General features: G+C 38.8%; 1 protein-coding gene across 2 annotated transcripts in view; it reads left to right on the top strand.

Moving 5' to 3' along the window:
- Window positions 1–11,392, top strand: part of LOC146569902 (cGMP-inhibited 3',5'-cyclic phosphodiesterase 3A-like) — an 88,078-nt gene extending 76,686 nt beyond the window's left edge. For both annotated transcript variants that reach the window (XM_085282570.1, XM_085282569.1), the window contains exons 13-14: window positions 6,191–6,449; window positions 6,727–11,392. In XM_085282570.1, the coding sequence (XP_085138696.1) occupies window positions 6,191–6,449; window positions 6,727–7,031 (564 nt within the window). In that variant the 3' untranslated portion in view covers window positions 7,032–11,392. The remainder of the gene's footprint in view (window positions 1–6,190; window positions 6,450–6,726) is intronic.
- Window positions 11,393–12,111: the final 719 nt, after the last annotated feature.

A 12,111-nucleotide genomic window follows, 5' to 3' on the forward strand; every position in this document is an offset into this window, starting at 1 on the left:
AAGACTGTTACATAGAGACAGACAACCATTTACTCTCACATTTACACCTACAGGGGGGTTAGAAAGCACACACTAAAAGATACATATAAAGGTAGGAGAAGCTGACAGGAAACCAAGAGTATTTACCTGTGGCCTCTGCCAACTCCCTGAATACTTGTGACAACTTGTAATACTTCACCAGCGGATTGAGTAGACTGATAAAGAGCCATAACAGACAAGACTGGAGGCCTATAAGAAAAGAAAAAGTAAAAGAAAATGAAGTTGGGGAAAAAGTTAACAGAAGGAGCAGAAGGGAGAGAAAAATAGAGTAGAAGAGCAGGGCCCACGCCTATGAGGTGCCGTAAGGGACATTATTACTGAAACGCTCTCACACACACTACTGAAACGCTCTCACACACACTACTGAAATTTTAGCTCTCACACACACTACTGAAATTTTAGCTCTCACACACACTACTGAAACGCTCTCACACACACTACTGAAATTTTAGCTCTCACACACACTACTGAAACGCTCTCACACACACTACTGAAATGCTCTCACACACACACTACTGAAATTTTAGCTCTCACACACACTACTGAAACGCTCTCACACACACTACTGAAACGCTCTCACACACACTACTGAAACGCTCTCACACACACTACTGAAATTTTAGCTCTCACACACACTACTGAAATTTTAGCTCTCACACACACTACTGAAACGCTCTCACACACACTACTGAAACGCTCTCACACACACTACTGAAATTTTAGCTCTCACACACACTACTGAAACGCTCTCACACACACTACTGAAACGCTCTCACACACTACTGAAATTTTAGCTCTCACACACACTACTGAAACGCTCTCACACACACAACTGAAACGCTCTCACACACACACTACTGAAATTTTAGCTCTCACACACACTACTGAAACGCTCTCACACACACAACTGAAACGCTCTCACACACACAACTGAAACGCTCTCACACACACACTACTGAAATTTTAGCTCTCACACACACTACTGAAACGCTCTCACACACACAACTGAAACGCTCTCACACACACAACTGAAACGCTCTCACACACACTACTGAAATTTTAGCTCTCACACACACTACTGAAACGCTCTCACACACACTACTGAAAAACCAAGTCATTTCAGTTGAACAGGAAGGCATTTCAGTTGAACTGGAAGTTAATTCTTGACAAGGAAACTGAAGGAAAAAGTGTTAGATTTCAAACAAACCACTACACAGATGTCTACTCAGCAACCTGTTAGTTAGGGGTGGGTTTTTATAATCGATTTATTGATTAAAATCGATTCTGGCTTGGATAACGTGAAATCGATTCATTAAAATCCTGAATCGATTTTTTAATATAAATTTATTTTACCCGAAATGCCAGAATCTCTGGTGAAACCTCACAAAATTTCAACAACCACCAAACAGCTAAGACAGTAAATGAGAGCAGGTACACGGCTTCTGCACAAAGACGTAAACACACAGCGCGACCCGCGGATCAGAATCAGTGAGATGTCGCCTTTCTCACCCGACAGCACGGACACGGTCGGGGCTGAAAGCCGACAGCTCGCTGACTCTGATCTGTCGGCAGGTCCGCGCTTTGTTTTCACGCCGTTTTTGCGCCGATTCTAAAGCTGTTAGTTTTATCTCTCTCCAAACAATATTGACTGAACCAGCAGCAAAAGAAGATCCAAACTGCGCTTCACATAAACATCGTCACGAATTCCCTCACTGTTTTGCTTCCACCACGATAAAATCGCACGTCATGCACAGCCCTCTCTCTCTCTTTCTCTCTCTCTGTACTTCAAGAACAGTTTCCCGTCTAAAAATCTGTTTTCTGTATTATTCGCTTGCTTGTTATGCACAAGTCTACTGTTGTTTACAGCGCAGTCGGCCGCTGTTTTTTTTTTTTTTTCATTTTACATACTTCCGAAAAGAAAACCTAATTTCTGCCGTTCAATACTGAATAAATTTAAACTTTTTTAAATTATGCAAAATGTCAAAACGTTAGCCGTGTCTCTAATAAAACCGCTGTAACGTCAGAGATAACGTTCATATGTTGATTAATGGTTTTCTTTCGTTTTTGATGTACTGCAGAATATTTTTTATAAAATCCCAGGCCAGGAAAACCACCTTCATGTTTTTATGTGTTTTATCTTCAGCTACTTTGACACAAAGGCATCTGCTGTGATGCTCACACCTTTGATAAAGTCTTGCGTGTGTCAGCTTCCTTTTTTTAAATACAAAAATATGTAAATGTACTGATCTGAATTATAATATTTCTGACTGTCAAAATTCCCCATAATCAAATCGAATTGAATTGAATCGAATCGTGGAACAAATCGATTCTGGACCTTAGTGAGACAGCTGCATTACTTAACAATATATTAGCCTCAGCATAAGTCAAAATTTAGAATAGCGGGAGACGTGCATTATCCTGGTTATTTTTTTGGCATATGTGCTTTTTGTCTTTTTTAGCAAAGAAAAATATCTTAAAATCATCAATAAAACCAGGGAGAGAAGGCTTAGCGTTGCTCCATTTAGCACAATGGATATGATATTTACTCAAAAGTATGATGATGTTAATAATGTCTGAGACATCCAATGCTAGATGATCCATATAAAAAAAAATTATGATGTAATTCAAACAGTGGCACATCATTAATATTTAGGGAAATCCAATTTTTTAAGTTGCACCAAATACATTGTCTGATAGGGCATAGGGAAAAAAAAGATGTTCTAGGGTTTCATTTTCATCAGTACAAAAAGAACATTGATCCACCTCAAAGCCAAATCTCTTTTTTTAGAAATTCTGCCACAGTATTAGTTTTGTTTAAAGTGTGTTTCTTTAACTTTAGGTAGAATAGGCTATTTCATAAATTTTTAGTATGCTTTATCCAGTGTATATGAAATAACTAAATTAGAACCATGCCATGTAACCATTCTGTTGTAACTATGAAATATTTTGTCTTTGAAGAAACTACTAACAAATTTCTTATTGCATTTTTATCAAACAGCTGACATTGCCCTAGCAATAAATTTGGGAGCACTGATGAGAAATTATTGTATATCATAAAAATTTTAATCAAATGAAGCAGAGGCAGTGGGACCAGTTCACAAAATTTGTTATATTCTCTTTGAGAACAGTTTAGACAATATTTTTCTGAAAAGTCTGTGTAACTTAGAATGACACCGTTATCATCCAACAAATCTGTTATGAATATAATGTTTTTGTTCAAACCAGTCACTCTTGAAAATTGATTTTTGATTAAGTGTTATTACCCTATTATTCCATAAGGTTGAATTATGGGGAGAAGTTGTGGGTAAATCTCATTTTCCCAAAAATGCAACGTCTGTTTTATAAAGTTTGATATCTTTATGGGGATTTTATTTGCCGCAAAATCACATTTCGAATAAATTCTAATCCTGTATACTATTTTATTAAACAAGAATCATGGGATGTGGAGCTAAGTAGAGTCTGGCTGTGACAGACAAGATTTTAACCATTTAATTCTAAGGGTGCCAACCATAAATTCCAATTCTGGAGTTTTGATACCACCTTTATTGTATCCCTTCACAAGCTGAGATCTTTCTATGTAATGGGTTTTATTCCTCCACAAAAATTCGAACACATTTCTATTTATGGTTTTCATGGTATTTATCGTTTTTTTATTTTTATATCGTTTACGTGGCGCAAAAAAGGTTGGGGACTGCTGTACTAGCAGGTTGCTGAGTAGAAATCCTTGTAGTGTTTTGAAATATACCACTTTTTCCATCAGTTTCCTTGTCAGGAAACAACTTCCTGTTCAGCAGAAATGCCTCTGGTTTCAGTGGTGTGTGTGAGAGCGTTTCAGTAGTGTGTGTGAGAGTGTTTCAGTTGTGTGTGTGAGAGCGTTTCAGTAGTGTGCGTGAGAGCTAAAATTTCAGTAGTGTGTGTGAGAGCGTTTCAGTAGTGTGTGTGAGAGCGTTTCAGTAGTGTGTGTGAGAGCGTTTCAGTAGTGTGTGTGAGAGCGTTTCAGTAGTGTGTGTGAGAGCATTTCAGTTGTGTGTGTGAGAGCGTTTCAGTAGTGTGTGTGAGAGCGTTTCAGTAGTGTGTGTGAGAGCATTTCAGTAGTGTGTGTGAGAGCGTTTCAGTAGTGTGTGTGAGAGCGTTTCAGTAGTGTGTGTGAGAGCTAAAATTTCAGTAGTGTGTGTGAGAGCGTTTCAGTAGTGTGTGTGAGAGCGTTTCAGTAGTGTGTGTGAGAGCTAAAATTTCAGTAGTGTGTGTGAGAGCGTTTCAGTAGTGTGTGTGAGAGCGTTTCAGTAATAATGTCCCTTACGGCACCTCATACACGCCCCGCAAAGCAGCCGCCAGGAGCGAGCCAGTACACACCGGAGTATCCAGCCCCAGACACCGAGAACCAGCAATTCACTGGTGGGGGCACCAGCCACGGGCAGGGAGTGTGTCGTGGGTAAATAGGCCCCAAACCTGGTCGAGCATGAGCTTTTCTCAGAGAGAGGGGGAGTTTAAAACTGACCTGACAAATAGACATAGACAAACAGGCACACACTGACACACATCCTGCTTTAAAAACACTTGAGTGTTTGAGCCCGTTTGAGCCTGGTGGTTGACTCTGTTGGCTCACAGCAAGAAAGTCCTGGGTTTTAATCTACCGTCTGGGCCTTTCTGTGTGGAGTTTTGCATGTTCAGGATCTCTCCAGGTACTCCAGCTTCCTTCCACAGTGCAAAGACATGCAGTTAGTGGGGTCAGGTTAATTAGTGATTCTAAATTGGCTGTAGATGTGAGCTTAATGGTTGTCTCTCTCTCTCTGTTAGCCGTGCAACAGCTTAGCAACTATGTCCAGGGTGTAACCCTCTACCTCTCGCTCTGTGACAGCTGGAAAGTATTGAGATGTATTGTTTTGCTGGTTATTTTCTCTTTCTTTCTTTTCTTTTATGGAGTTGAAATTTCAGGTGAAACCAAAAACTGATCTGACGTGAATTGCAGCTGTGCTAGCATCACCGCATACAAAACAACTAAAAGGACAGTGCTGCTAGACGTGGTGATGAACGCAAATATCCTGTAGAGCTTTTGCTCTATGTGCCTCTCCTCCCAAAAAATTCAGAGGCACATAATGCCCAGGGTGTGTCGTCACCTAGTAACCGTAGTCAAGATAAGGGCTTGAGCATATTCTTCTTGACCCAGAAGCAATTAGCTGAGGTGTGTGCCAAGCCTAAATACTGTAACAAAAATTCACTGTGGGTGGGTTTAGACTAAAGGCAAAAACAGATTCTGTTTGGTACTGCAGGGCCAAAAAAAAATAGGCCATGATTACATATGATATTATTACAATGACAACGAAGCCAAGCATACATAAGGCCTACAGCATATATGAATCATTAGTTGTTGTTTTTTAAACAAAGCTATAAGATACCCCAGCTGTCTCCACTGTTCTTCTCTTATATGTAGATACAATGTAAAATTAAAATGTACAATATGTGACTGAAAAGATACAATAGTCCTGTCATGGAGTTATGACAGCTCCTTACACAATAGCAGCTCTCAGAAGGAGCACTTCCATTACTTTCTCAATATGTCAGAGGGATTAAATGAAGGAGGAATTAAGGGGAGCAAAAAATCAATCATGCCTGAAATCCAGAAGTCTACGTACAGGAAAAAAATACAGAAGAGGGCGACTATGTTTCAGTATTAGTACTTGCTCTTCTTTGATTGGCATATGACCTGGACAAAAACAAATGATATGAATCTTAAGCAGCCGGCCTTCGCAGTCATTGAGGCGACTTATGTTGTGATTTGGCGCTATATAAATAAAATTGAATTGAATTGAATTAACAGATGACTAAAAACATCTCTTATTGCAAAACAAAACATCTATGGCAGCGGTTTTCAAATTTTGTCTTGCATATCAGAAGCTGAAGTGGGATAAATATATTAATTATGGCCGGATTCCATTTAGGAGAGATCCTGCTCTTGTGTGTGACAGGTCACTGTTATGGTGTACTGGAAAATTTGACCTCTGCCATCAGTTTTTCCACCTGGTTTCCCTTCAGTCAAACCCAATCTCAGAATCAACTATGCTTATGCTAACCACAATTACTCATTTCCTGTAAAACAATATGAAATTAACTGGCGATAATTTTATATCTAAATGGCTTGTACTTTGTGTAGGGTGATGAGGAGTCCAGCCTTGGCCTTCCTGTCAGCCCTTTCATGGATCGAGCAGCCCCACAGCTTGCCAAACTCCAGGAATCCTTCATCACCCACATCGTTGGACCCCTGTGTAACTCCTATGACTCGGCCAGCCTCATGCCTGGACGATGGGTGGAACCCAACCCGGAGGAGGAGGGGCCAGAGGTTGGAGAGAATGAGGAGGAGGATGAGGAGGATACTGCAGAAGAAGACACGTCCACCTGCTCGGAAGCGTCCCGTAAGTATTCAAATGTAAATCTGCAATAATGATAACAGTATTTATATTTGAATGTCTATCTAAAAAGAGAAATTTATTTGTTTAGAATAATTTGTTTGTGCATTCATGGGCAGCATTTTTTGATTAACAAAAAGAAAAGAAGAACTTAGATTCCTGTAAAAGATGAGACGTTTGGGGAGGCATTTCCTCCCACTCGTAAGTTTTTACCCCTGCCAAAGATGTCTGATCACAGAGAACGACGGACGTATTAATTCACGGAGGTGTTTGTTTTCTCCAGAGAAAGCAACTCCCAAGAAGAGGAGGAAAGTCTTCTGCCAGATCACGCAGCACCTGCTGGAGAACCACGAGATGTGGAAAAAGGTGATTGCAGAAGAGAACCAAAAACAGGCACAAGGAGCGGAGCCTGTCCATTTAAACAATGTAGCTGAACCTATTCTGGCTATTCATGAAGAGGAAGAGGAGTCAGGTAGCAGAGAGGAGCTGATAGAAGGAGAGGATCCAGAGGAGGAACCAGAATGGCCTGTAGCTCTGAGGGAAGACTCTAAACCTCAAGAGCAACTAGAGGAGGGGGACCCACAATGAAACAACACAGGGGAAATATGGCATCATTCAGGACAAGGACATGAAGAAGTGTTACTTGGTTTTCTATTAACTGACTCCTGTTTTTGCCAGCACATCACTTAGACACAACACTGTAGATGTTTGGGAAATGTGTGCCTATAAAGAAAAAAAACAGGGTGGCAAAATATGTGCTTTACACATGTTATCTGAATATTTGATTTCACCAAACATATAAAGCTTTCCATATTGCAATACGGGACTATTCCTATACTTTAGGATAAAAACTCTTTTGCTACTGTCAAAAGAAGAAGAAGCCTGGTGGCACAAGCTTCAGCCCTTTGTGGTAACGCAGGACTCCAGAAATTTGCTGCCAGTTTATATATAATTACTTCCTGAGTGCATATATATATAAATATATATATGAACTTGTGTTTCAATTTTAGCATTTTTGAGCTCTCCCACTGGCTGTGTGTTATTTCTTTTGTTTTTGTTTTCTATACGTGGATTATAAAGGGGGTCAAAAAAATGAGGAACATTGGTGTTTGCCAAAATAAATGACTCACCCTTGGGAATTAGCATACAATATCAACTATTTACACATTTTATGTTTTCCATTTGTTGCCATTTTAGTTTCACACAGAGACCCGAGGCTCGTCACGCTATGCATATGTGCCCATTTGTGCGTGCCTGCATGTTTAAATGAATGCGCTCATGTGCACAATTCCTCTGCAGATGACATAGATGAATTCAGAAGGTTTCTTGTTATTTGTAATACATTACTGTCCCAGATATTGTATTCAAAGGACCTGCACCGGCAGCAATCATGCATTCAAACAGAACCAGAAAACAGATCCTTTTACCACTTAAGAAAACTTAACGCCATCTCAAAAAAGGTGACATTTAATTCAAATTCATTTGTGTCCCCTCAAGTATTGTTTAAAAATCGCCTTTTGACAGGAAGTCCTTTTTTCTTCTTGTCATCATCATTTTAATACTCATGCAGCTGGACTCAGTGTGTCGTGCAATCTATAATTAGTGTTGCTTAAAATCTGTAAACGATGCTGACCTTGAACCCTCAGGAAACCCTCCCCAGCTGTTGAAATTCAACGTGAACATCACATAACAGGACATTACGTGAAAAACACACCAGAAATCTAAACTTTAACTCTGTTCATAAAATAAGGCTTAGTTTATGTCACAGCTGCTGACTTTGATTTTTTCATGGTGACTCTCTCTGAATCCCATCCTGGCACCTCAGGGAGTTAATTCTTCTCTTCAAGTTCAGTGCAGGCAGAGTGCATCAGCTGGTGGATGAAGTTTCGCAAAGAATATTGATTACATCAGTTTGCATGATAATACACGAAGGGAATGTTTCCCCTGTCATTTCAAATTTAGATGATCATAATCTGTCTGTTTTTTTAACATCACATGACTTTCTCTCACGTCAGTCTTCTCACACTGGCGGTGCAGCAGCATTGGAGCCAAAGCAATTCTCTCTGTTTATGTAACAATTGCAGCTGTTTGGAGTTTGCGCTTTATTTAATGAAACCAATGTTCAGCAGATAAATGCTGGGAACCGTTTTTATGATTTCACCCGGGTCAAGATAACAGCACTGCAGCATGTAATGTTTTATCAATTTCACCTTTCGTCACATCAGCTTCTTTCCATGTGATTTTTGTCCCGACTGTCTCCCGTTTCTTTGTGATGGTGGGAAGTATTTATGAGTAACATTGTAAAAACTGTGAAATTTCACAGGAATTATTTTAGCAGCCAGACATTCACCAACAATTCTGACAGTTAAATGTTAAGTCACATTTTTCAACTGAAATAAAGCCATAAGTGTAAATAACCAAGTACATACAGAAGCTTGAATAAGATACAAAATCTAATGAATATCCAACTTAATTTGAATCACTGACATTTACACACAAACTAAAAAAATGAATGCATTGAATTGAATAAGTGCTCTATTTAGAATCAGCAGTTCAAATTTCTGTTACGGATGCAGTCAGCAAGCATCTCATGCTGCACCACTGCTCTCTGTCATAATCTGATTTCTTTAAACTGATCTTTGGAAAGGTGGACGGCAGATATACGAGTCTGTACACATGACACGAGAGGTGAAATTACACTGTAACACACGGCTGTGTCAACGCATTGTATTCTAGCATATCCTGCGTTGACGTAGCGTCACACAATATGTCCGGCTGTGCTGAATAGAGCGCCGCATCCACAATGGGCCGTTCTGCTTTTTCTGCCTCTCCTCTGCAGTTTGTCTTACACAGGGAGGAGCGCACGCACAAGCTCAATAATTGGTTGACCTACTGATTAGTAGGTCATCTCAGATTTACGAAACCCTTTATCAGGCCAGAATTGTTACAAGCCATTGAATCGGGACAATGTTAGTTCTTTGGGCCTCAAATGACCATGGGTTGCTGGGTGCATTGTGTCTTGTAAATGCATGCTCTTTTCTGTATGCTGATGCATTTCATGCCCAATGAGCTATAATCATCATTACCTGCACAATGGACACATTTTATTTCGCTTTGGAAAAGCCCCGTGAGTATTCATCAATGTTATGTAGGAAAGCTGTTCAGTGTATCTAAGCTTAAGTGGTGCAGAATTGGAAAAACATACATTCTGTCTATGACTCATTGTAACTTCCACTTTCAGGCTGTACAATTACACAATTGCATCACCTCAAACACTCTAGAAATCCTTCCTTTTTGAATGTATATATACATTATTTAGTGTATCTGCGAGAGCAAAACAGTGTGTGTTTGCTTCTATGTCTATTCTTCCATTGACCCCTCTAATGTGACTCCGTCCTGTATTTAATTATCTTGTACTGTTGGGGAGAAGGGGATAGAGATTGTGAAGTAATGAAGGGCAAAGCGATGCTGTGAGTAGTTCTTCAATTCTTCACGGATACTCAGATGAAATTATTATTCACAGAAAGTCCTATAGGATATTTCTCCTCGCGCTTCCTCTTTGATCTGCGTACTCTTAGCCTCACAGACATAAGCACTAGAGCATTCATCACGCAACATCTTTAAAGGCCAGCGGACCGTGTCCACTGTGTTTATTTCCTGGTGATTGCAAGTGTAACGCGTGCGCATTTTGCCCCACAGTCACATCAAGTCAATACTTGCATTTGAGTGGATACCACCGTATATCAGTTTTAATCGTGTATATTTTGTGTCGTCATTTGTTTTAGTTGATTGCCATGCTTATTCACACATGTAGAATAATTGTAACCAAGAGAACCAAACAAGTTTTACAATTACGTAAACAAAAGGAGATGATGTATTTTTATATAGTTGACACATAATTAACGAATTAATTGCTTTCTTCTCACAAGTACCTTGCACTTACCACATGTACTAAAGAAGAATATGTCCAAATACATAGTATTTGTGAAAGTAAAATAATTGATTTCCTTGCAGGTCGATGCTCCATTTTGTACAAAATACATACATGCTGTACAGTGAAGAAATTTTAAAACTACAAAAACTCTTTTAGATATACATTATTTATTTTTACCATTTTGTAATTTAGACACTATACTGTAGCTTCAATATTGCCAGACTTACTGGAAGTGCCTATATTGGTATTATGTATTATACAGTGAATATATTTGAAGATCAGTAGACGTCACAAACTGAACCATGTGGATGTTGTAATGTGAATACATTGAATTACAAGATTACAGTTTCTGTGGTATGCTTGTGTCGATGTGTCGCATCTTCTTTGTATTTAATTCTATAAACGCGTACATGATAACACAATTTCCTGATCACTTCAAAGTGCCATGTTTTATTAAACCATCTTTGAGCTCTGATTGCATTTAGAGTTTAACCATTTCTCTAAGTATGGGTATGTTTCTTTAAAAAGGCACCTCTAATCAAATATATACTATGCTACTGTATATACTTGAGTTGATATATTTGAGCCTGTGTATATAATTTCGGGATTTAGCTGTGATTATAGCTAATATACTGTCAAGTCTTAAAACAAATCTTAAGAATTAAAGTAATGTGGCATGTAGCTGCTATTCATACTTGCTGATATTAAAAAGGATGTTTATGTTCATGCAGGTAAACCATGCTTAGGTCACAGCTTCTAATTGTTCAAGATCCAAGAAGAAGAAGAAGAAGCAAGTGCATAAAGTGCAAATTCACTGTGTTTGAACAAAATGCATCAATATGTGACAAATACTGAGTACTGTAATAAAACAAAGGCACAAAAGGAAGCTGGGGAAGATGGCATATGAAGATATTACTACTGAATGCTGCCATATGTAGACAAAAATGCTTCTAATTTACAGCTATTAGTTTTTCATTAAATATTTTATTATTAGCTGGGATAGGCTCCAGCCCCTCCCGCACCCCCAAATTTAATGGATGGATGAATGTATGTACCTTGATATGGTACAAACCATGAATTCTGTTCTACCATGTTTTCCGTAAAAATCCTTTTTACTTCTTAAAAAAGAAACAACAGCAGGAAAAATGGTTTTACAGTATATCTCAGTGTAGAACATCATGTTCTAATAAAAATAAAAAGATTATGGCTTAGGTTATGGTTATGGCTACTTACTGTCTATGTATGTAACTAATAGGTTCTATTAAGTGCTACTAAATCCATATTCTAATTTATTTTAGGACAGTGGGGGATCTTCAGCCATGGTCAGTCTCCTGTCTGTTAATTTATTTATTATCATTTCATGAAATTTGGTTAGGTAATATAATCTTGTTGACAGACTGACAAGAATTTGATACATATGTGAGGAACAGCGTTGCATAATGGGCACAGAGAATAAGCACACCATTCCCACCTGACAGCAGCTGTAAGAACTGGAAGCACATTAGATTCGATTACAGGCAGAATTATAGAATATTTTTAAACCTTCGCTACATAATTTTCACGTTATACTAACAATGAAGCTATATGGGGCGTTTTTGACATATTCAGTAAAAGCTACATAGGCCAGGTGTCCCCATGGCAACAGAGGAATTTAAGAGATTAGGTCCCTCCTTTGTTGATAGGCACAGTGAGGAAATCATGACTTAATTTATTGATTTTTAATTATTTTTTATC

Source organism: Mchenga conophoros, linkage group LG7 (assembly GCF_057382185.1).
Source record: "Mchenga conophoros isolate Kocher_MC1m ecotype Shallow Benthic linkage group LG7, M_conophoros_male_GT1.1, whole genome shotgun sequence".
Lineage (NCBI taxonomy): Eukaryota > Metazoa > Chordata > Actinopteri > Cichliformes > Cichlidae > Mchenga > Mchenga conophoros.